The sequence below is a fragment of the Bubalus kerabau genome, chromosome 15 (assembly GCF_029407905.1).
Source record: "Bubalus kerabau isolate K-KA32 ecotype Philippines breed swamp buffalo chromosome 15, PCC_UOA_SB_1v2, whole genome shotgun sequence".
Classification (NCBI taxonomy): domain Eukaryota; kingdom Metazoa; phylum Chordata; class Mammalia; order Artiodactyla; family Bovidae; genus Bubalus; species Bubalus kerabau.
Genome location: NC_073638.1, coordinates 51,394,248 through 51,420,296, shown reverse-complemented (window position 1 = coordinate 51,420,296; position 26,049 = coordinate 51,394,248). Strand labels below are relative to the sequence as shown.

The 26,049-nt window shown below is 41.0% G+C and overlaps 1 protein-coding gene and 1 pseudogene across 1 annotated transcript; both read left to right on the top strand.

The window, feature by feature from the left end:
- Window positions 1–11,818: 11,818 nt before the first annotated feature.
- Window positions 11,819–18,256, top strand: LOC129627847 (RNA polymerase II subunit A C-terminal domain phosphatase SSU72 like protein 4-like). Its single transcript, XM_055547320.1, has 3 exons — window positions 11,819–12,446; window positions 16,934–17,204; window positions 17,705–18,256. The coding sequence occupies exon 1, from the start codon at window positions 11,819–11,821 to the stop codon at window positions 12,356–12,358; it is 540 nt and encodes a 179-aa protein (XP_055403295.1). The 3' UTR covers window positions 12,359–12,446; window positions 16,934–17,204; window positions 17,705–18,256.
- Window positions 18,257–23,546: 5,290 nt separating this feature from the next.
- Window positions 23,547–25,308, top strand: LOC129627846 (olfactory receptor 52B4-like; annotated as a pseudogene).
- Window positions 25,309–26,049: the final 741 nt, after the last annotated feature.

The window sequence follows — 26,049 nt, the reverse complement described above, 5'->3', positions numbered from 1 at the left end:
TCATAAATATAGGCAGACATTTATGTAGTTGTACATTTAAAAAAAGTGAACTATTAGTGAAAACATTTTTGTGTGTGCCATTATCTAACTTGTCCATAACTTACATCTGTAAGTTGTGAATCATAAGAGTAAGTGTTAATATCTGAAAAGAAAAGGAGAAATGCCTGTAGAGCACTGGTTGTGAACACAGGAAATGTGGTTCCTATTTTTAACCAGGGAGAGTACACTGGTATGACACTGACTCTTGGGCAAGGGAAACCCATGACAGTCTATTGAGCTGCCTGATTGTAAACAACTCCTGAATCTAGGAACTACAACATGCATTATTCCCGGTTCCTTCTTCAGCAGCATGTTATATTAGAAGATAGAATAGAGTCTGTGCTAGACACACAGGTAATATGACCAGAACCATTGCATGAACCCAAGGCTACACCATTCCCTTTGAAAGAACTGATATAATTGTGCCCAGGAAACACATTCCATAGAGATGGAGCTTACACAACTCCCACGAAGTCTCTTTGCATGTAACACAAAGGCAGGACAAGGACAAAAATGGCCATAAGTTCAGGGTGAAGTGGCCATCCAGAGTAACACCCAAGAAAAGTGCTTTAAGAAGTTGTCTCACATGTGGATTTTCCCTTCACCTACTCTGGGCCTTTGAATCTGTATTTCAGCCTGAATAGTGCCCACAAACCCAAATGTCATCCCACCTCCCTGCCCCGGCTACTTGCTTAGAAACAACACAAGCCACCCCAACTACCACAGGTATGGAAAGGGTTAACAGTATAAATGGATTCAAGCCTTTTATATAAAAACACTCTCAGGATTACCACATATTTAGACATATATTTCTAATAGTCTAGTCGTGGTAGTGTTAGCCGCTCAGTCATGTCCAGCTCTTTGTGACCTCATGGACTCTAGCCTGCCAGGCTCCTCTGTCCATGGGATCCCCCAGGCAAGGATATTGGAGGGGGTAGTCATTCCTTTCTCCAGTGGATCTTCCTGACCCAGGGATAGAATCTGGGCCTCCTGCATTACAGGCAAATTCTTTACTGTCTGAGCCACCAGGAAAGCCCATATTTCTCAATAACCACACCTTAAACAAATAAACTAAAAGCTGTAAATAAAAAGAGTGACTCAACAAACATTAATGGATGCTTACTTTATAACTTACCAGATCTAAGCTAAAATCTGGAGATACAGAAATAAATATCATATTCCCCCTCTCTTAGGAAGGCCATACATTAGAGCAGACAAAAAAGCTAGCAATTAAAATGCCTTGTGATAAATTATGTAGACAACACTGTGGAGCATTGTGAGACAAAGGATGGTCACTTTGCCCAGCTGGAAGTGAGAGGAGTTGTCCTATAGGAGCTGATTCCTGCGCTGAATGTTGACCAGTAGCAAGAGTTTCCCAGGTCAAAGGACTTGGAAATAGCAAGTAGGCAGTCTGAGAAGTAGAATATGAGGGGTAAGAGAGGGTCCTTAAGAGACAGGCAAGGTGACCCAGGTAAGGCCTTGAATATGAAGGAGCTCAGGACTTGCCATTCCCAAATAGGTCACTTTTGGAATAATGATTATTTGGAGTGAAAAAGACAGTGAAAGTAAAAGTTGCTCAGTCATGTCTGACTCTTTGTGACCCCATGGACTGTACAGTCCATGCAATTCTACAGGCCAGACTACTTGAGTGGGTAGCCTTTCCCTTCTCCAGGGGTGCTTGGAAAACCATGAATGACAGGGAGGCTCTCTGACCACTTTTTCTACTTAAAAACAGGTTATACAATTTCCCAGGAGAAAGGTGATCTCCCTGTAGCAGCAGCAGAAGACTGTCTTTGTTTGCAGAGACTGGGAAGCCATGCTGAAATGGGTCTGAAAAAAACAAGTTTGATAAAATAATTCTTATTTCCCCTTGTTCCTGACTCCTGCACCATATATTCTCTAGTCACTTCCCCACAACTTACTGTGCCTCACTCAAAGCCCTGTGTCTTGACACTTCGTCACAAAGTTATTATTATTTCTCTGTCTTAAAAATATAAGAGCTTTTTGGTCTGGTCACTTATTTAGGGCTTCATTCTGTTGTGAAGGTCCTCATACACAGGGAAATATTGAATAAATCTTGTGCACTTTTCTGTCTGCTTCATCTGTCTCCTGTCAGTTTAATGTTTAGGCTCAGGCAGAGACCTTAAGCAGGTAGAGGAGGGTGGCTGAATTGTAAAGAATCTACCTGTAATGCGGGAGATGTGGATTTGATTCCTGGATTGGGAAAATCCCCTGGAGAAGGAAATAGCAACACACGCCAGTATTCTTGCCTGGGAAATCCCATGGACAGAGGAGCCTGGTGGGCTCCCATGGGGTTGAAAACAGACACGACTTAGTGACTAAACAACAACAGCACTATTCACACTAGAGATTTAGACACTAACTGATGTTCACAGTGGCTGTTTGAGAATGTTAATAAGTCATGATCTGACTTTGAATAAAGAAAGTAAAATTATGGTGATTTCATCCTTAGGATTTGGTGTGTGTACTTAGATTCAAATTAAGTAGACTCAAAATTTGGACACTGGAGGTGTCAGCAATGTGTCAAATTATTATAAGCATTTGATCAATTCCTGCTGCTACATTTCCCATTACAAAAAGAAATTCTTAAGTAAATAGGTTTTAGTACAAAATCTATTTCAAATTTTTGCTAAGAAGTATGTATGTGCTATTTCAGCTTATTAGAATTAGAAAAAACTTGCTTTTCATCAATCAATTCAACAAATATTTATTGGATGACTTTATGAGCTTGACATTATGCTGGGTGCTAGATAAGATGCATGCATGCTCAGTTGTGTTCGACTCTTTTTGACCCCATCGACTGTAGCCCTCCAGGCTCCTCTGTTCATGGGATTTCCCAGGCGAGAATACTGGAATGGGTTGCCATTTCCCCCTCCAGGAGATATTCCCAACCCAGAGATCACACCCAGTTCTCCTGCATTGGCAGGTGGATTCTTTACCAGTGAGCCACCGGGGAAGGAAGTAAGCCTAAGCACTTACAATCCCTATCTTCCAGATATTTCAATCCATTGAGGAATTAAAATAACAATCAGCTTTCATATAAGTGTAGGCACTTTTGAGTTCTTTGGGATTTCAAAGGAAAAGCCGTGTGAGACTGGGAGGGAACATAGGGTTCTTTGATGGAAGAGTTTAGGCTTGATCTAACAGCTGAATAGATTACTTAGAAGGTGTTTGTAGATGAAGGTTGAGACAGAGAACTTTGAAGGGAGAGAACACAGCTTGTGCAAAGATACTGAGGCTAGATAGAGCCTGCTACCTTCAAGGAACTGAAAGGACTAAAAGATCCTCATCATGTCTTTCTAACAGGTAAGATTAGAACCATTTTCATTTTTCACTAAACAAGGAAGCCATTAAAGTATTTAAGCATGAGTTACTCTTGATCAGATGTGTGTTTTGCAGGTAGTCTTCCTTTCCCTATCTGTTTAGATTCTCGAGTGGAATGAGCAGCAGCAGCAGAGAGCAGCAGCAGAGACTTGAGGGCACATCAGGTATGCAAAGTTTGAAAAATGGAAGACATTTCCTTTAAGATACCGAATTTGAAAGCCCATTCATTAACCCTCAGACCTGAAGCGTCCTGGTATTGACTTCCTTTTGTACAACTTTTAGGGCTTTAGGGTTCAAAGTAGGTTCTTAGTCTAGCTGCTTTGGCATCCTCTGGGAGTTTGTTGGAAGTGTATACTCTTGGATCTCACTTTGGATTAATAAATCAGAAATTTCATGTTAGGATGATCCTAAAATAACCTGCTAGGTTATTTGAATACAGGTGATTTGAGTAACATTGCTTATGGCAACCCACTCCAGTGCTCTTGTCTGGAGAATCCCAGGGACGGGGGAGCCTGGTGGGCTGCCGTCTTATGGGGTCGCACAGAGTCGGACATGACTGAAGTGACTTAGCAGCAGCAGCAGCAGCAGCTTAAGGTAAAAGATTCTCAAATTTGGATGTTAGATCCACCTGGCTAGTTTGAGGAAATATTGCTATCTAGTTCCCACCACCAGACACCAGGAATTAAAATTTCCCCAAATCTAACAATTGTTAAAACTCCCCAGAAACTTCTAATGTGTAGTCGTGTACCTAAGAAGTAAAGATGGGACTTTGTATTTTCAGAATTGTCTGCCTCAAGTTGTCTGCAAGCATTGGTGGGCATAGAATCACCTGGGGGGATTGTCATAACATAGATTCGTGCTCCACCCTCAGAGTATCTGACTCAGTGGGTCTGGGGTCCATATTTACATTTTCCTCAAGTTTCTACTTGATGCTAAAGCTAGTGGTCTGGAGAATACACTTGGAGAAGCAATGCTTTAGAGGGTATAATGATTTCAGAAAATTAGCAATTCACAACCACCTCCCATAAGAGAAGCATTAAAAGATAGTGTGTTGCTTCATAGATTTTTGTCCCTGCAGAAGTATAAAGTCATATGTTTATCTGTCCTTTTTGTTTGGTATTTTTATAATTTCTAAGTATCTGGACTTCCCTGGTGGCTCAGACAGTATAGCGTCTGTCTACAATGTGGGAGACCTGGGTTTGAGCCCTGGGTTGGGAAGAGCCCCTGGAGAAGGAAATGGCAATCCACTCCAGTACTATTGCCTGGAAAAGCCCATGGACAGAGGAGCCTGGTAGGCTATAGTCTATGGGCTCCCAAAGAGTCGGACACGACTGAGCAACTTCACTTTCACTTTTCACTTTCAAGTATATAACATTCACTTAAAAATTAAGATATATGAAAATGAAAATAATTTTAAATGTATTGCATTTCTGTATGCAAATGCTTGGGCTTCCCAGGTAGCTCAGCTGGTTCAATTCCTGGGTTAGGAAGATCCCCTGGAGAAGGGATAAGCTACCCACTCCAGGATTCTTGGGCTTCCTGGTGGCTCAGATGGTAAAGAATCAGTCTGCAATGTGGGAGACCTGGATTTGATCCTTGGGTTGGGAAGATCCCTGGAGGAGGGCATGGCAACCCACTCCAATATTCTTGCCTGGAGAATCCCCATAGACAGAGGAGCCTGGCAGGCTACAGATCATGGGGTCACAATGAGTCAGACACAACTGAGCGACTAAGCACAGCACAGCAGGTGCAAATGGTCACATAAAGCTGTATTTGAAAGCATGAAAGTAGGCAGAAGCTTTCACCAATTCCTGATTTTCTTGCACTCCCACTCCTGGGAATATACCCAAACAAAACTATAATTAACAATATAACAATACATCAATACGTGCATCTCTATATTCATAGCTGCACTGTCCACAACAGCCAAAACATGGAAACAAACTAAATGTCCACTGACAGATGAGTGGATAAAGATGTGGACATATACACAATTCTATACTACTCAGCCATTAAAAATAAGGAAAAGTGCCATTTACAGCAACATGGATGCAACTAGATATTTTCATACTAAGTGAAGTAAGTCAAAGTGAAAGCTAAATATATGGTATCACTTACAGGTGGAATCTAAAGTATGACAGAAATGAACATATCTACAAAACAGAAGCAGACTCCTAGTCATAGAGAACAGATGTCTGTGCTTAGGGGAAGGGGGAAGGGAGAGGGATGGACTGGGAATTTGGAGTTGGTGATGAAAACTATTACATTTAGAATGGATAAACAACAAAGTCCTAATGATTAGCACAGGAAACTCTATTGAATGTCCTGTGATAAACCATAGTGGAAAAGAATATAAAAATGTGTATATGTGTAATGGACAGAGGAGCCTGGTAGGCTGCAGTCCATGGGGTTGCTAGGAGTCAGACATGACTGAGCGACTTCACTTTCACTTTTCACTTTCATGCATTGGAGAAGGAAATGGCAACCCACTCCAGTGTTCTTGCCTGGAGAATCCCAGGGATGGGGGAGCCTGGTGGGCTGCCGTCTATGGGGTCTCACAGAGTCGGACACGACTGAATCGACTTAGCAGCAGCAGCAGAGTCACTTTATACAGCAGATTGGCACATTATAAATCAATTATGTTGTTTAGTTGCTAAGTCCCGTCCAATTTTTTGCAACCCCATGGACTCCCCAACAGGCTCCTCTGTCCATGGGATGCACCAGGCAAGAATAGAGGGTTGCCATTTCCTTCTCTCAGCTATACTTCAATAAAAAAATAAATTATCAATATTTGTCCTTAACATATCATGAGATATTTCATGGTCATTACCAATAGGTGGATTTGCTTTCACAAGTTCTTTTTAGGGCAAGGATCCTATAAGTATCTTGAGTATCTGGCAGATGTTCTGCACGAGTTCATCAGACTTAGTCCAGACTGAGACATGGAGAAGTCCTACTCCTGCATTGGCCTCTTGGTTTCATTTTGGAGCACTTTCTTACCAATACCAAGAAGATTTTGGTTCTCCTTCCAAATATGAAATACAGAAAATTCTGTGTTGCTGAAACACTAATAAATGATCAGCAGGGATGTAGTCCAGATGTGACTTTTGTACTGGTGAAAAGTTTTGTGAATTATAGGGCTAAATTTGCACAATCTTATGATTTACAGTTTCATTTAAAGAATATCCAACTGTATCTTAGCGCAACAATATTACAGTTATAGGTAAAGTTTCATTGACTGTCAGTTAAAAATTTTAAAACAGCCTTTTGGGCAAATCATTAATAGTTCACTGCAGCATTGTAACATTTTATAGATCACCTAGTTGAGCTGATCCCTGAGATAACTGTAAAATTCTGGTCAGTTTCATCTTTCATTCACTTTGCAAAACCACAGGGCCAGATCTAGGTATTAAAAACTTCCACTAGGTGCCCATTGTACTATAAAGCTACAGGAATCAAAACAGTATGATACTGGCACAAAAAATAGAAATGTAGATCAATGGAACAGGATAGAAAACCCAGAAATAAGCCCATGTACCTATAGTCAATTAATCTATGACAAAGGAGGCAAGACTACATAATATTGGAAAGATAGTTGCTTCAACAAATGATGCAGGGAAAACTGGACAGCTACATGAAAAAAAAATGAAATAGATCATTCCTTAACTCCATACACAAAAATAAGCTCAAAATGGATTAAAGACCTAAGTGTTAGACCAACACTATAAAACTTTTATAGCAAAGCATAGGCAGAACACTCTCTGACATAAATCACACCAGCATCTTTTTCAATCCATCTCCTAGAATAATGGAAATAAAAGCAAAAATAAATGGGACATACTTAAAGGCTTTTGCACAGCAAAGGAAACAATAAACAAAACAAAAAGACAATCCAAAGATTGGGAAACCTATTTGCAAATGATGTGACTGATAAGGGATTAGTCTCCAAAATTTACAAACAGCTTATGACACTTAATAGCATCAAAACAAAAAACTCACTCAAAAAATGGGCAGAAGACTGAAATAGACATTTCTCCAAAGAGGACATACAGATGGCCAAAAGGTGGGTGGAAAGATGTTCAAGAATGGCATTGAAACATGTATAATATCATATAAGAAACGAATCACCACTCCAGGTTTGACGCAGGATACAGGATGCTTGGGGCTGGTGCACTGGGATGACCCAGAGGGATGGTATGGGGAGGGAGGTGGGAGGGGGGTTCAGGATTGGGAACACGTGTACACCTGTGGCAGATTCATGTTGATGTATGGCAAAACCAATACAATATTGTAAAGTAATTAGTCTCCAATAAAAATAAATGAATTGAAAAAAATTAAAAAAATAGAGAAATGCAAATCAAAACTACAGTGAGATATCCCCTCACACTGGTCAGAATGGCTATCATCAAAAAACAACAACAACAACAACAACAAAATCCACAAACAAATGCTGGAGAGAGTATGAAGAGAAGGAAACACTCCTGCACTGTTTGTGGGAATGTAAATTGGTACAGCCACTATGGAGAATAGTACGGAGGTTCCTTTAAAAATTAAAAATAGAGCTACCACAGTGTTAGTTGCTCAGTCTCAACTCTTTGAGACCCCATGGACTATAGCCTGCCAGGCTCCTCTGTCCATGGAATCCTTCAGGCAAGAATACTGAAGTGGGTTGCCCTTCCCTTCTCCAGAGTATCTTCCCAACCCAGGGATTGAACCCAGGTCTCCAGCACTTCAGGCAGATTTTTTACCCGCTGAGCCACAACGGAAGCCCAGAGCTACAATATGACTCTGCAGTCCCAATCCTGGGCATTTATCCAGAGAAAAATATGGCCCCAAAAGATACATGCACCCCAATATTCATTGTAGCATTGTTTACAATAGCCAAGACGTGGAAACAATCTAAAAGTCCATCGACAGAGGAATGGATAAAGATCATGAGGGGTGTGTGTGTGTGTGTGTGTGTGTATAAAATGTGTGTGTGTATATATATTTATAATATATATACATATATATAATGAAATATTATCCAGTCATTAAAAATAATGAAATAATTCCATTTGCAGCAATATAGATGGACAGAGATTGTCATACTGAGTGAAGTAAGTCATATAGAGAAGGAGAAATATCATATGACATCCCTTATATCTGGAATCTAAAAAGAAATGATACAAATGAACTTACTTACAAAGCAGACACAGACTCACAGACTTAGAAAATGAATTCCTGGTTGCTGGCGGGGAAGGGATAGTTAAGGACTTTGGGAAGGTCGTGTACACTCTGCTATATTTAAAAAAGATAACTAGCAAAAATCAACTGTATAGCACTTGAAACTCTGTTCAATGTTATGTGCCCGCCTGGAGGGGAGAGGGAGAATGGATATATGTATATACATGGCTGAGTCCCTTCGCTGTTCATCTGAAAGTGTCACAACATTTTAATCAGCTGTACCCCAATAAAAATGTTTTTGGTGTTAAAAAATTAAATAAAATAATGTAGGGAATTAAATAATAGTATATAAGACAGAAAAAAATTACTCTCATTGGGTGGCCACAGTGTTGCTGAGATTTAGTGGTTAATTTGATCTAATCACTTCTGCTTTTCTCGTGATGAGATACATTTACAATCAGATTGAACCAATTAACAATTAGCTATTTCTCTTGCACCCTTTTGCAGTACAAGGATCATCTTCCTAGTCACTGTCTTATTTACAATTTTTGTCTCTATTATTTTATTAATCAATTATTCATATGTTTATGAGAAGTACTTAAATGTTTTATATCCTGATCACTCACCTACAGCCAGACATCCTGGAATGTGAAGTCAAGTGGGCCTTAGGAAGCATCACTATGAACAAAGCTAGTGGAGGTGATGGAATTCCAGTTGAGCTATTTCAAATCCTGGAAGATGATGCTGTGAAAGTGCTGCACTCAATATGCCAGCAAATTTGGAAAACTCAGCAGTGGCCACAGGACTGGAAAAGGTCAGTTTTCATTCCAATCCCTAAGAAAGGCAATGCCAAAGAGTGCTCAAACTACCGCACAATTGTACTCATCTCACACTCTAATAAAGTAATGTTCAAAATTCTCCAAGCCAGGCTTCAGCAATACATGAACCGTGAACTTCCAGATGTTCAAGCTGGTTTTAGAAAAGGCAGAGGAACCAGAGATCAAATTGCCCACATCCACTGGATCATCAAAAAAGCAAGAGAGTTCCAGAAAAACACCTATTTCTCTTTTACTGACTATGCTAAAGTCTTTGTGTGGATCACAATAAACTGTGGAAGATTCTGAAAGAGATGGGAATACCAGACCACCTGACCTGCTTCTTGAGAAACCTATATGCAGATCAGGAAGCAACAGTTAGAACTGGACATGGGACAACAGACTGGTTCCAAACAGGAAAAGAAGTACGTCAAGGCTGTATATTGTCACCCTGCTTATTTAACTTATATGCACAGTACATCATGAGAAACGCTGGGCTGGAAGAAGCACAAGCTGGAATCAAGATTTCTGGGAGAAATATCAATAACCTCAGATATGCAGATGACACCACCCTTACGGCAGAAAATTAAGAGGAACTCAAAAGCCTCTTGATGAAAGTGAAAGAGAAGAGTGAAAAAGTTGGCTTAAAACTCAACATTCAGAGAACTAAGATCATGGCATCTGGTCTCACTTCATGGGAAATAGATGGGGAAACAGTGGAAACAGTGTCAGACTTTATCCTTTTGGGCTCCAAAATCACTGCAGATGTTGATTGCAGCCATGAAATTAAAAGATGCTTACTCCTTGGAAGAAAAGTTGTCACCAACTATAGACAGCATATTGAAAAGCAGAGATATTACTTTGTCAACAAAGGTCCATCTAGTCAAGGCTATAGTTTTTCCAGAGGTCATGTATGGATGTGAGAGTTGGACTGTGGAGAAAGCTGAGTGCTGAAGAATTGATGCTTTTGAATTGTGGTTTTGGAGAAAACTCTTGAGACTCCCTTGGACTGCAAGGAGGTCCAACTAGTCCATCCTAAGGGAGATTAGTCCTGTGTGTTCATTGGAAGGACTGATGCTCAATCTGAAACTCCAATACTTTGGCCACCTCATGCAAAGAGTTGACTCATTGGAAAAGACTCTGATGCTGGGAGGGATTGGGGGCAGGAGGAGAAGGGGACGACAGAGGATGAGATGGCTGGATGGCATCACTGACTCGATGGACGTGAGTTTGAGTGAACTCCGGGAGTTGGTGATGGACAGGGAGGCCTGGTATGCTGTGATTCATGGGGTCACAAAGAATTAGACACGATTGAGTGACTGACCTGAACTGAACTGAACTGAGGGAGTGCTCAGAGCAGTACTTGAGAGATGTGCTAAAGGACATTGAGTTTGATCAACTCTCTCTAGAATCATTATGAATTGAAAAAATGTCAATGGGCAAAAAGAAAAGTGTTCTTTGTAACTTGTGAAAAATGCCAGTCCAGGTTTGATGCAGGATACAGGATGCTTGGTGTTGGTGCGCTGGGATGACCCAAAGGGATGGTACAGGGAGGGAGGTGGGAGGGAAATTCAGGATGGGGAACAAGTGTACATCCGTGGCAGATTCATGTTGATGTATGGCAAAACCAATACAATATTTTAAAGTAATTAGCCTCCAATTAAAATAAATAAATTTAAATTAAAAAAAAGAAATGTTTCCAGAGGTTGATTTGACTCTGGTGAATAATCTTATAAATTTAGGAGCAGAAATATGGATATCTTCCTACAGTTTAACACAGTTACACTTCTGAAGTATCAACAATATGAGAAAAAGATATAGAATAGCCATAGTGATGTTCTGTGTCATTAAATTAGGTATAGGCTTGAAAATTTCAAGTCTGTGAGTAGCCTATTGACTTTGCCTAAATTCAAAACTAGCACTATATGCACAAGCGATGAAGGGGTTAACTGGAGATTGCAAAATGCTCTGTGATGGCTGTTGGGGGTAGGCACAAGTTTGAGGTAGAAGTTGGGTGATTTAATCACTGGATTGTTCTGGTGATTGGATTGCGTTCTCTGTTCAGCATCCACTATCCAAACCCAATCACTCAAGCTAAAAGGTGGCCTGAGGGGGCTCTTGAGTTTCTGTGGATATGTTCCCTATGGATATGTGTACATACGAAAGTATAATCCAATAAACTTTATACCAGAAAAACAGAACGAAACCCCAGTCACTCAAGATTTAACCCAATCACCAATGAAGAGATCTCCACTCATCTAGGGCTAGTGCCTCCGTATAAAAACGTTCTGTTTTTTGACACTAATACTCTGGAAGAGCTGGGCCCAGGCCATCCTCTCCCAAGTTTCAGAGTCCCCTCAGCCTCTGAATTCCACTTATCTGTTTGGAGTCCCAGGTGGTCTCCGCCATGTCCTTCTCCCCCCCTCAAGGTGGCTGTGGTCTGCATGAGCAACATGAACAGGAGCATGGAGGCCCACAGCATTCTCAGGAAGAAAGGTTTCAGTGTCAGGTCTTTTGGAGCCGGATCCCGAGTCAGGCTCCCAGGAACTGCGCGCAACCTCCCTGTGGTTTATGATTTCTCCACCACGTATGAACAGATGCGCAAGGACCTTGTGCGCATAGACCGAGAACGCTATACCAGCAACGGCATCTTGCACATCTTGGGAAGAAACGAGAGAATCAAGCCTCGCCCGGAAAGATTTCAAGAGTGCAGAGATCACTTTGATGTCATCTTCACCTGCGAGGAGAAGGTCTATGACCGGGTGATAGAAGAGCTGTGGGTCCGAGAGCAGGAGACTTGCCAGCCTGTGCACGTGATCAACGTGGACATGGACGACAACACGGAGGACGCCACCCTTGGGTCTCTGATCATCTGTGAGCTCTGCGAACGTCTCCAGCAGGCAGAGGACATGGAAGGCAGTCTGGCTGAGCTGCTCCTGGCAGTGGAGAGGAAAACAGGAAGGAGCTTTCTGCACACGGTCTGCTTCTACTGAAGAAGAGAGCAAACCATGGCTGACTCTCAGCTTCCTCCCTTTACCTTGGTCACATTATATGGCACCAATTTGTGCGCTAGTCTTCAAGGTTGGCTTAAAGTGTTTGCTAAATCCTTTCGAAACATAGTCCTCCCCTCTGATTTTGATTAGAGTTTTGTAACTGAAAGTGGGTTCTGGCTGCTTACTGCTCAAAAGCCAATAAAGAGGCAAGTTTAGTGGAAAGGAAAGTTTATTTTGCATCCTGGCAACCAGGTGGAGGGGGCAGGGGAGTGTAGTTCAGGGAGAAGGACAGACTCCTCTGCAAAGACTGACTCTGCCCCTCTGACAATCAGTGGGCAAGAGTTTTTATAGACAGAGGGAAGGGGCTACATGCAGAAACAGCTATGATAGTCATCTTGACATTGGTCATGAGCTGATTTGATCTGCGTCATCTTGATTTTTTAAGTCCAGTTAATCTTCAGTTCAATGGTTGGTTTGTTCCTCTTTCCTTATGAGCAATTTCAAAATTGTGGAAGCTTATATCATGGATGGGGCCAGTCTGGTGGCTCAGTGGTAAAGTGGTAAAGAATCTGCCTGTAATACAAGAGACACAGGTTCATTCCCTGGGTCAGGCAGATTCCCTGGAGAAGGAAATGGCAACCCATTCCAGTACTCTTGCCTGAAAAATCCCACGGACAGAGAAGCCTGGCAGCTACTGTCCACAAAGTCGCAAAAGAGTCTTAGCAACTTAGCGACTAAACAACAAAAACAGCAAATGTCATGGCAAATGCCTAGTCATTGTGTAGTTAACCCACGGGGCAGGTGTTTCAGTATCTACAAGATATCTCACAGGATATGTCTCAGAATATTATCTACAGCACTTAAGGGAGAACTAAAGATACTTAACTATCCTTAGTGACTAAACTATTATTTAGTTTTGTTAGACTGTTTTCCTTTGTTTCTGCCTTTTCTCACTTCTGTGATTAAGCTTATTCTTTTTCTTTATTTTTGAATGTGCTGGGTCCTCCATGCTCTGTGGATTTTCTTCCTTGCAGTGTGCAGGTTTCTCTTGGTTTGAAGCACCAGCTCTAGGTGGGCAGGCTTCAGTAATTGCAGCACGCCAGTTTAGTAGTTGTGGCCAATGGGTTATATTGTCCTGTGGCATGTTGAATCTTCCTGGACCAAGGATCAAACCTGTGCCCCCTGAACAGGCAGAGAGACTCTTAACCACTGAATTACCAGGGAAGTTCCTAAGGTTATTTTTTGACTAAAGTTGTTTTCACAGACAGAGGCTGACTGAAGACCTGGCCGGGAAGGCCCATAAGGCCCTGATCCATTTCCATTCTCGCTATTCAGTTCACGCCCAAGATCTAGTTCTTCATGACTTATAGGATTCCCTCAAGTCTGGGTCACTGACTGTAATAACATTTCACACTATATTTAAGTTGTGACAGCTTTTCCATTTATGCCTGTTGTTTGTAAGACATTTCTCTTACAAATGTTCTGCTTCCCTTGTATTCTTGAAGCCATTCTTTGTACAAATTCCCAGGGACTTCCAAGTTCCAGTCGAGGCTCAGAAACTCCTGCTTTGAGGCAGTTGCTCTCAAGTCATGGTGTACATCGCAATCATCCGAAGGGCTTTGTGCATGACAGGCCTCTGGTCTCCACTCCCAGAGTTTCTGATTTGGTGGTCTGGGGTCCAAAGTTGCCTTTCTCACACATTCCAGATTGATGTTAATGCCCTGGGTCTGAGATTCACACTTTGAGAAGACTAAGTGTGTTTTCTAAGGTAGGACTATGAATATGACAATCACTCTAACTGTTGGAGGAACAGGGACATAAAATCTGTGATGTACTAAATGAATGTTTCTCTTGCACCATTTTGAAGGAACAGGACTGTCCTTATTGTTTGATGTCTTGTTTATAATTTTTAGATCAATATCCTTTGCTCTGTTAATTCTGCAAACTAACAAAGGAATGTAACTAAAAATGACTATATTTCAGTATAGAATGGTCAGACAGCTCTCTACTTGAAGACATGAGAAAGTTAGTGGTGGCTGCTCCAGTCCCTGGAGAATCATCATGAATTAGAGAAAATCAAATGGAGGGTAGGTGGTATTCTTGGAACTCCTGAAATATTATCTGCAGGGATGTTTTCCAGGAGTTCCCTTTTTACACAGGTGAATAATTTTATTACTTTATGGGCAAAACTATGTGTATCTTCCTGTGATTTAACACAATTACAATTCTAGAGCGTCAGTTGTAGGAAAGAAATGTGGAACAATTCTTGTAATTGAATGAAGTGTAAGCTTGGAAATTTCAAACATGTTTTTCATATGCATATTCTCGGGTCACTGGAAGGGCTGATGACAAGCTTGGGAATAGTCTGGGCATTTTGCCTAATATCATAAGTTCAGTTCAGTTCAGTCACTCAGTCATGTCCAACTCTTGCAATCCCATAGACTGCAGCACCCCAGGCCTCCCTGTCCATCACCAACTCCTGGAGTTTACTCAAACTCATGTCCATTGAGTTGGTGATGCCATCCAACCATCTCAACCTCTGTCATCCCCTTCTCCACCCACCTTCAATCTTTCCCAGCATCAGGGTCTTTTCCAATGAGTCAGTTCTTTGCATCAGGTGGCCAAAATATTGGAGTTTTAGCCCCAGTCCTTCCAATGAATATTCAGGACTGATTTCCTTTAGGATGGACTGGTTGGATCTCCTTGCTGTCCAAGGGATTCTCAAGAGTCTTCTCCAACACCACAGTTCAAAAGCATCAATTCTTCGGTGCTCAGCTTTATTTATAGTCCCACTCTCACATCCATACATGAATACTGGATAAACCATAGCTTTGACTAGACAGACCTTTGTTGGCAAAGTAATGTCTATATTTTTTAATATGCTGTCTAGGTTGGTAATAACTTTTCTTACAAGGAGTAAGCGTCTTTTAATTTCATGACTGCAGTCACCATCTGCACTGATTTTGGAGCCCCCCAAAATAAAGTCTTCACTGTTTCCATTGTTTCCCCATCTGTTTGCCATGAAGTGATGGGACCAGATGCTCTGATCTTAGTTTTCTGAATGTTGAGCTTTAAGCCAACTTTTTCACTCTCCACTTTCACCTTCATCAAGAGGCTCTTAGTCCTTCACTTTCTGCCATAAGCATGGTGTCATCTGCATATCTGAGGTTATTGATATTTCTCCCAGCAATCTTGATTCCAGCTTATGCCTCATCCAGTCCAGCATTTTTCATGATGTACTGTGCATAAAAGTTAAATAAGCAGGGTGACAATATACAGCCTTGATGTGCTCCTTTCCAGATTTGGAACCCTTCTGTTGTTCCATGTCCAGTTCTAACTCTTGCTTCTTGACCTGCATACAGATTTCTCAGGAGGCAGGTCAGGTGGTCTGGTATTCCCATCTCTTTCAGAATCTTCTACAGTTTGTTGTGATCCACACAGTCAAAGGCTTTGGCGTAGTCAATAAAGCAGAAGTAGATGTTCTTCTGGAACTCTCTTGCTTTTTTGATGATCCAGTGGATGTTGGCAATCTGATCTCTGGTTCTTCTGCCTTTTCTAAATCCAGCTTGAACATCTGGAAGTTCACAGTTCATGTATTGTTGAAGCCTGGCTTGGAGAATTTTGAGCATTACTTTGCTAGCATGTGAAATGAGAGTACAATTGTGCGGTAGTTTGAGCATTCTTTGGCATTGCCTTTCTTAGGGATTGGAATGAAAACTGACCTTTTCCAGTCCTGTGGCCACTGCTGAGTTTTCCAAATTTGCTGGCATAGTGAGTGTAGCACTTTACAGCATCATCTTCTAGGATTTGAAATAGCTCAACTGAAATTCCATCACCTCCACTAGCTCTGTTTGTAGTGATGCTTCCTAAGGCTCACTTGACTTCACATTCTAGGATGTCTGGCTCTAGGTGAGTGATCACACTATTTTGATTATCTGGGTCATGAAGATCTTTTTTTGTATAGGTCTTCTGTGTATTCTTGCCACCTCTTCTTAATATTTTCTGCTTCTGTTAGGTCCATACCGTTTCTGTCCTTTATTGTGCCCATCTTTGCATGAAATGTTCCTTTGGTATCTCTAATTTTCTTGAAGAGATCTCTAGTCTTTCCCATTCTGTTATTTTCCTCTATTTCTTTGCATTGATCACTGAAGAAGGCTTTCTTATCTCTCTTTGCTATTCTTTGGAACTCTGCATTCAAGGGTATATCTTTCCTTTTCTCCTTTGCCTTTTGCTTCTCTTCTTTTCACAGCTATTTGTAAGGCCTCCTCAGACAACCATTTTGCATTTTTGCATTTCTTTCATAAGTGGAGATTTCAAAACACAGCCACAGGGTAGTGACACCCTTGCCCAGAATTAGTTGTTAAAGATAATTTAACACCAGATTGTTCAGATGACTGAATCTAGTTCTCTAGTCTAAATCCACTATCCAAACCCAATCATTCAAGAGTTAACCCACTCATCAAACAAGAGTTCTGTACCCACTTCAGGGTGATGACTGCATATAAATCTGGTCTCTTCTTTGACACTATACTAGTTACAAGAGCTGGACTCAGGTGCTCATCTCCCTGGTTTCAGAGTTCCCTTGGGCCCTGAAGCCCACCCATGCAGCTGGAATCTCAAGTGGCCACCATCATGCCCTCCTCCCCATTCAGCATGGCTTGGTCTGTATGAGCAACATGAACAAGAGCATGGAAGCCCACAGCATCCTCAAGAAGAAAGGATTCAATGTCAGGTCTTTTGGAGTGGAATCCTGTATGACACTCCCAGGACTGGCACCCTCCCTGTGGTCTATGATTTCTCCACCACATATGAGTAGATGTGCAAAGACCTTCTCCTCAAAGACCAGGTATGCTATAGCAGCAGTGGGGTGTTTCACATACTGGGGAGAAATGAGATAATTAAGCCTTGCCCAGAACGATTTCAAGAGTGCACAGATCCCTTTGATGTCATCTTCACCTGTGCTGAGAGAGTGTATAAGATGGTGGTGAAAGATCTGTGTGATAGAGAACAGAAGCCCTGGCAGCCTGTGCATGTGATCAACTTGGATATAAAGAACACGCTGAAGGCAGCCAGCCTTGGTGTTTCGATCACCTGTGAGCTCTGCCAGGGTCTCCAGCAGGCTGATGATATGCAAAGCAATCTGGCTGAGCTGCTCCCGGCAGCAAAGCAGAAAACAGGAAGGAGCTTTCTGCACACAGTCTGTTCTACTGAAGATCTTAGGTGATTTTCAGCTCCCTTGTCAGTAAGAACTTTAGTATAGACTTTTGGGCTAGTGGATATTTTCTCTGAGAAGGGTCTTCAAAGTTCTTTTATACTAAAAGCTGTCTGTATGATTTTTTTTTTCAGGTGTATCCCACTCAGGCAAGAAGTGGAGGATAAAAAGATTTCATGGCAAACAGAACACGAACTGTAAGTAGGCATCAAAGTCCTTTCAATTTGAGTATGAATAGTGTGGAGACTTACCTTCAAAGGAATATTCAGTGTTCACACGTCTATGCAAAGAAGTCAACCTCAGTGACTCCATTTTAATGATCAACAAACCAAGGCTCATAAAAGGTTGCTGGACAAGTGAACTGTTGAACGATATTTCAGAAAATGAAAAACAGTGTCTGTTTTATCCATTTATAGTGATAACAATTCTTTTGCTTTTTTGGCATGTGTATAAATGTGTGTTTTTTTTTTTTTTTTTTTTTTTTTTTTAGTGAGCTAGGTTTGTATTGAATGTTTGAACTTCAAAATATTTTTATTTTTAAGATCGGATGTCCTTTTCTAATGCGAACTTTAATAGAAACTCAGGGTGCATAATGAATTGTATTTATTACTAAAATTCTGGCATGATTTGTTCAAATAACTCATTAAATGTAATAAAATGAAATAAACCTTCAAATTTAAAGAAAAGTGTCGTCTCATTCGTGGTAAGGAATGCATATTACAAAGTGAAAGTGAAAGTGAAAGTTGCTAGGTCGTGTCTGGCTCTTTGCTATCCCATGGAAGTTAGCTTGTCAGGCTCCTCTGTCCATAGAATTCCCCAGGCTAGAACACTGGAGAGGGCTGCCATTTCCTCCTCCAGGGGATCTTACAGACCCAGGGATCGAACATGGGTTTCCTGCACTGCAGGCAGATTCTTTACTGTCTGAGCCACCAGGGAAACCTATTACAAAGTGAGTGCCTTGGTTTCTTATTGTTGAAGACAAATGGCTTCCATGGAGAAAAGCATTTTTTCCTAACGAGAACTTTCTTCATGCTAAAAACATTCATTTGTTGAGTACTGTGCTTCTGTGAAAAGTGGTTCCTTACTCCTGGGTAGTGAAATATTCTTGGTTCTGATGAACAATGGCATCAAGTCCTGGGTGACTTTGCTGTTGTTGTTGTTGTTCAGTCACTAAGTCATGTCCAACCCTTTGTGACTCCATGGACTACAGCACACCAGGCCTCCCTGTCCCTCACCATCTCCCAGAGTTTGCCCAAGTTCATGTTCATTGAATTGGTGATGCCATCCAACTATCTCATCTTCTGTCACCCTCTTCCCCTTCTGCTGAGGGAAAAATGTCAAAATATCTAATGTGGAGCTGGGGTTTCAAATAAAATAAGAGGAAGAACGGGACTGAAAATATTTTTTTGGAGAAAGAATTGTGGAACATTTCCAAACTCATTAAAAGATATTTACAGATCCGAAGATTCAGCCAACCTCAAGGAGCATAAAAACAAGAAGCTATGCCTAGGCCCATGAATATTGATATAAAAAGCAATATTGAAGGGAAAATCTTGAGTGTAGCCAAAGGAGGCAGGCAAATATGAGCATGTCAAAATTATTTTGATTTACATGTGGTCTGTTAAGCACTAAGTACATATAATTATATATCCTTAGGCAACAATATCATTATTCATGTCTCTAAAATTTGAAACTCATGGAAAAGCTGAGGATGGGTATAACTTTAGTGTAAACTATTTCATGGGCTTCCCTGGTGGCTCAGGTGGTAAATACCAAGTCTGCCTGCAATGCAGGAGACCTGGGTTCAATTCCTAGGTTGGGAAGGGTTCAATTCCCCTGGGGAGGGGAAGGGCTAGCTTCTCCAGTATTCTTGCCTGAAGAATTCCACGGACAGAGGAGCCTGGTGAGCTATAGTTGATGCGGTCGGAAAGAGCCGGACATGACTGAGCAACTAACATTTTCAATTTCAAGCTATTTCATGAAGAAGAAATGTCAAAAATTGTTGGTACATTTTAACTGTAAGCTTCATATTTTTACTGAAAATAGATTTAACACAGTCCCTTCACTGTTCACCTGAAACTATCACAAAACTGTTAATCAACTATACCCCAATACAAAATAAAAACTTTATATTGTTTTTTAAAAATGTACCAAGTAAAGATAAGCTTAAGGGTAATTTTCATTAGTAGGCAAACTCAGGGTTATCATTTGTGTTTATGAACACAGTGGAGCCAAGTAGCAATTATTATTTTACTTGAAATTTCCAAAGGAGAAGAGAACACAGGCAGAATTCACATGTAAATGATGTCCAGTGCAAGATAAAGGACAAAATGACATCCTACTTTTACAGTAATTAGAATAGAGAAAAGTCGTGATGAGTTACCATAGGGGACAGAGTTGATGAGGCTTGCTAAACTCAAGAGAATCTGAGCTACAGGGTTTAGCACTAGACTCACATTGACAGCCTCATTTCAGTTTATCAAAACAGCATTTATCACATTAAATTTATATACCCTTGATTTTTTTTTTAAAGACTAGCTTAGGTGAAAAACCGTTTTTTTATCAGAGCATCTGAAAGAAGTAAGAGAGAGAAAAGGAGCAGGAGGAAGTGAAGAAGATGTGAAGGTGTCTTAGAGACAGCTCATTTGGGAAGAGGGTGAGGCTGGTGGAGACAGTTCTGTCCCTGGAGTCCTGGGATAAGTGCTGCTCTCAAGGGCTCACATCAAGGAGAATAAACAGCCCAAATCCTGCCATGCAACTAGCTGACTTATATATCCCATTGAACGTCTGTTCCTGAGGATTCATTCTAAGGCCAGGGAGTGATTAGACGTCTACAGGTAGAGACAGTTTAAGGATCAAGGTAAGGATTGGGCAGGTGTTATGTCCTAAACAGCCTAGAGGGGCAGGACCCTTGGAGGATGTTAATATGTGTGGAATGACACTAAACAGAGGTGCTTCTAGCAGAAGTGAAGGGTGAGATCTGGAAAGGGAGGTTGAGAGTATATGAACCAGGTGAAGTTAGCAAATTAGCAGATCAGTTCAGTTCAGTCACTCAGTCATGTCTAACTCTTTGTAATCCCATGGATTGCAGCATGCCAGGCTTCCCTGTCTATCACTAACTCCTGGAGCTTTCTCAAACTCATGTCCATTGAGTTGGTAATGGCGTCCAACCATCTCCTCCTCTGCTGCCCTCTTCTCCTCTTGCCCTCAGTCTTTCCCAGCATCAGGGTCTTTTCCAAATGAGTCGGTTCTTCACATCAGGCTGTCAAAGTACTGGAGCTTCAGCTTCAGCATCAGTCCTTCCAATGAATATGCAGGGTTGATTTCCTTTAGGATTGACTGGTTTGATCTCCTTGCAGTCCAAGGGACTCTCAAGAATCTTCTCCAACACCACAGTTCAAAGCATAAATTCTTTGGTGCTCAGCTTTCTTTATAGCCCAACTCTCACATCCAAACATGACTACTGGAAAAACCATAGCTTTGACTAGATGGACCTTTGTCAGCAAAGTAATGCCTCTGCATTTTAATATGCTGTCTAGGTTGGTCATGCTTTTTCTTCTATGGAGCAAGCATCTTTTAATTTCATGGCTGCAGTCACCATCTGCAGTGATTTTGGAGCCCCAAAATAAAGTCTGTTACTGTTTACATTGTTTCCCCATCTATTTGCCATGAAGTGATGGGACCAGATGCCACGATCTTAGGTTTTTGAATGTTGAGTTTTAAGCCAGCTTTTTGACTCTGCTCTTCACTTTCATCAACTTCAGTTCTTTGCTTCTGACATGTGTGGTGTCATCTGCGTATCTGAGGTTATTGATATTTCTCCTGGCAACCTTGATTCCAGCTTGTGCTTCATCCAGCCCAGCATTCCTCATGATGTACTCTGCATATAAGTTAAATAAACAGGGTGACAATATAAAGCCTTGATGCACTCCTTTCCCTATTTGGGAACCAGGCTATTGTTTCATGTCTGATTCTAACTGTTGCTTCTTGATTTGCATACAGGTTTCTCAGGAGGCAGGTGAGGTGGTCTGGTATTCTCATTTCTTTAAGAATTTTCCAGTTTGTTGTGATCCACACAGTCAAAGGTTTTGGTGTAGTCAATAAAGCAGAAATATATATTTTTCTGGAACTCCCCTGCATTTTTGATGATCCAGTGAATGTTGGCAATTTGATCTCTGGTTCTTCTGCCTTTTCTCTGCCTTAGAAAAGGAGATATCATTCATTAAATAACAGGTGCCATAGAATTAGGCTTGACATAATAAATAGAAAACAAATGGTCTTAAAGTAGATCACTCTTGGCAAAATATGAGAAAGATGTTGAAAATGAGAAGGATCTGTGTGGGATTTCCCCAGGTAGGGTGTGGGAAGGGGCTTTGGGGAGCTACCAGGGAGACTTGCCTGTGTGTGAGAAATAGGAGGAGGCATTTGAGTAGGGTGTTAAGAATTAACTTGTTTCAGACTGAAGTCACTCCATTGGGACACCAGTCCCATAGGGAAATTCCCTAACCCTAGCTTTCTGGCTTCTTTCTATGGCTCTGACTTTAAATATTTCCCTCTTAGTCCCTGTCTCCACTTCCTGGCTGTGGTGAACTTTTGCAATGCTCTAGGGCTTCCCTGATAACTCGGTAAAGAATCTGCCTGCAATGGAGGAGAGCCTGGTTGAATTCCTAGGTCAGGAAGATCTGCTGGAGAAGGGAAAGGCTACCCACTCTAGTATTCTGACCTGGAGAATTATATAGTCCATGGGGTCACAAAGAGTTGGACACAACTGAGTGACTTTCACTTTCACTTTCCACTGAAGCCCTACCTTGTTGATTTGTCTTTCCTGATTTCTTCCTTCTTGCCTTTATCTATTTTCCTTTTTTTTTTTTTTTTTTAATCAGGCTGTGGGACTCACAAGTACCATCGTTTCTATTTGGTGCTCTCCCCTTGCTCTCTGATTTTCCACTTCCTACAAGAGACAGGCTGCCCTCACTGGAGAGAATCTCAGAGGGGAGCATGTGCTCAATGGGAAACAGTTTCAGTGTACATGCTAAGTTGCTTCAGTCATGTCTGACTCTTTGTGACCCTATGGACTCTAGCCTGCCAGGCTTCTCTGTCCATGGGGATTCTGCAGGCAAGAATATTGAAGTAGCCATGCCCTCCTCCAGGATATCTTCCTGACTGAGGGATCGAACCCCACATATCTTACATCTCCCACATTAGCAAGCAGATTCGTTACCACTAGAGCCACCGGAGAAGCCCAACAGTTTTAGACCCAAGGCCAACTGATGACTGATCACTCTAATGACAGAACGTTTTCTCCCAGCACCCAGCCATGGTTATAGGAGTTGATTTTCCTCCCCAAATAGGAAAATTAGAAGCATCCAGGGTAACTGGAGTTGAAAATACAATGTTTATAGTGAGTATAAGATCAATCCTATGAGACAAATATTTTAAGATACTCATTCAATAGAAGGAATTCACATTTGTCTCCACTTCTTAAAACCTGTCTATTTACAATTTGCCCCTCTTTAAACCATAAGTATATATTATAAGACTCTAAAAATTCCTGTTTCCCCCCTCTATCCCTGGTTAGTGATATAGCAGCTGAAAATAGTTTTTGCTCAAAATATGTTACCTGAATAACTGATTTAATTAATGAATCAAAGTGTACTAAGAAAGAAATGTTCAATTTCTGCATGCAAAAAGACTTTAAATATCATGCAGCCCTCCCTCCTCATTCTGAGAAGTGATACCTTTCTTTTTTCAGTTTCAGTCATTTCTACACTTAGTTTTCTAAGATGTAAGCTGGAGGACTGCCTCACCTCAGGCACACAGGCCTTGTCAATGGCACCTCTTAAGGTCTTTTGACCCTCTTCACCAGTGAGGTTCCTGTATGTGGTAAACGCACAATTTTCAAATTTCATATCTATTAATTATTTCCTTGGGATATTTGGCAAATAATTCACATTTGCTGAGTCTCATATTCCTTAAGAGTGAAATGGAGATACTATCCAGTTCCTTGAATGGATAGTCAACATGGCAGTGCAAAAATATATAAAGTAGCATATACTAAGTGATGACTGCAGCTGCTGGCATAAAGCAGATGCATAATAGATATTAGTTTAATTCTCCCTTCAGTGTTAGGTTCAGATCCATTTTACTCCAGGAACACCATTGGCTATTTAGGATCCTGTTTCATCAACTACTGTTCCGGTAAACCTCCATAGATAATTTTAAAAACTAGATCAACTGTTCTAAACTGATAACTTCATGACATCTAATGGCTGCTCCCCATGTAAATGGTTGAGTCTAAATGTAAAGCTGTGATAAATGTCCTTCACAATCAGGAAAAATCTTCCTGTACAAATCCTCCCATACCTTCTCCAGTATTCTCTATGCCTAAGCCACCCTGCCTGAAAATGTTTCAAGAATACATCTTTTTCTTTTCTTTCTTTGCTATATGATAAACTCCTTCATGTCAAGTTCAATTACAGTCTTGCTACTGCCTTCCCAGAGATGTACCATGGTCCCTGCTGTATATTGATACCCATCTGTTGGTAGGAAAAGACAAACAGCAATATCTTTTTATTTGACTAGTTGGAAACCTGTATATCCTTTAACTAGAGTAGCATTTGAGGCTACAGAACATAGCCTATTCACCTTTGTATATGTCTTATTATTTGCATGTTCCAAGAAGGCAGAAGTACGGAATATGCCAAAATCTGCTGCTTTCACCAAGATTAGGAAAATCTGTGTTTTTATCTCTGTATGTGAATAAGAAGTGATGTATTCAGTGGTATTTCTAGACATGATGACTTTAAATCACACCAGTGTTAGCCACACAATCTTCCGCTTGCTGGGCATCCCTGGCCTTGAGGATCAGCACATATGGATCTCCATCCCCTTCTTCATTTCTTATGCTATTGCCCTCTTTGGAAACAGTCTGGTCATCTGAATTATCCTCACAAAGCGCAACCTTCATGAACCTATGTACCTCTTCCTCTGCATGCTGGCTGGAGCAGACATTGTCCTCTCTACGTGCACAGTCCCTCAGGCCTTGGCCATCTTCTGGTTCCATGCTGGGGAGATCTCCCTGGATTTCTGCATCACTCAGTTCTTCATCACACACAGCACTTTCATGTCTGAGTCAGGGATCTTGCTGGTGATGGCATTTGACCGCTACATTGCCATATGCTTTCCACTAAGATACAGCACTATTCTTACACACACACTGATTGGGAAAATAGGAGTTACCATCTTTCTGAGAAGTTATTGTACAATTTTCCCCATAGTATTCCTTTTGAAAAGATTGAATTTCTGCCAAAATAACGTCATACCCCACACCTTTTGTGAACACATTGGCTTGGCCAAATATGCTTGTAATGACATTCGAGTGAACATCTGGTATGGACTCTTTGTCCTAATGTCAACAGTGGTTTTAGATGCCCTGCTAATTTTTATTTCCTATGTGCTGATTCTCCATGCTGTCTTCCACATGTCTTCCCAAGACGCTCGCCACAAGGCTCTCAACACATGTGGCTCTCATGTCTGCATCATCATTCTCTTTTATGGACCTGCCATCTTCACGATTCTGACTCAGAGGTTTGGTCGTCACATTCCACCTCATATTCACATCTTGTTGGCTAATGTCTGTGTTCTGGCTCCACCTATGCTGAACCCTATCATTTACGGGATCAAGACCAAGCAAATCCGGGAGCAGGTAGCTCACACATTTTTTCCAAAGCAGAAATAACGCCAAAGGAGGAACAGATTTTTCATCATCTCTAGCTGTTCATGATATGGACTACATATGTGGTGAGTGGAAACACTATTGATAAACTGAAACATAAATGTCTCGGTGAATTCTGTTTCCAGGGGAGGTCACAAGGTAGGTTTCAGAGTTTACATCTTCTGCTGTCAAAGCAACAGAGAGTAGTACAATATTTGACTGAGCATGGTGTGTCCTACATAGAGCCTGTGAACTTCTAAATCATGTATCCTTCATGTCATTAGCTTGATTTGGTAAAAGATGAAATGAGTACTGATTTCTGGTTTTGAATTTCTTCAACCATTCCTGACTGAGTTTCCCACTCTTTGAGATGTCTTGTGACATCCTTGGACAATCACATAAAAAGGGTACAATTTGTCAGTTGGGCAGGGTGAATAACTTCTGGAGCCTAATGGATAGCATTGTTTCTATATTTAATAATCCTATATTGTATATTTGAAACTTGTTAACTTGAGAGTTGATATTATGTTTTCTCACCACACACACTCATATACATAATACACAAATTGCACCTATGAAAAGGGTGATGAATATGTTCATTAACTTGATTGTATTATTTTGCTATATATGTATATGTATATTTGATATATTTATATATCAAATCATCTGATTTTATACTTTATAAATATACAGTTTACATTTGTCAAATTTTGACAAAATATTTTTGGAAAGAAAAACATTTTATTCTAATGAATTCACACCAGT

What these genes read in the sequence shown, in the direction of transcription:
- LOC129627847 (XM_055547320.1), top strand. Translation starts at nt 11,819, where the DNA reads ATGAACAGGAGCATGGAGGCCCACAGCATTCTCAGGAAGAAAGGTTTC.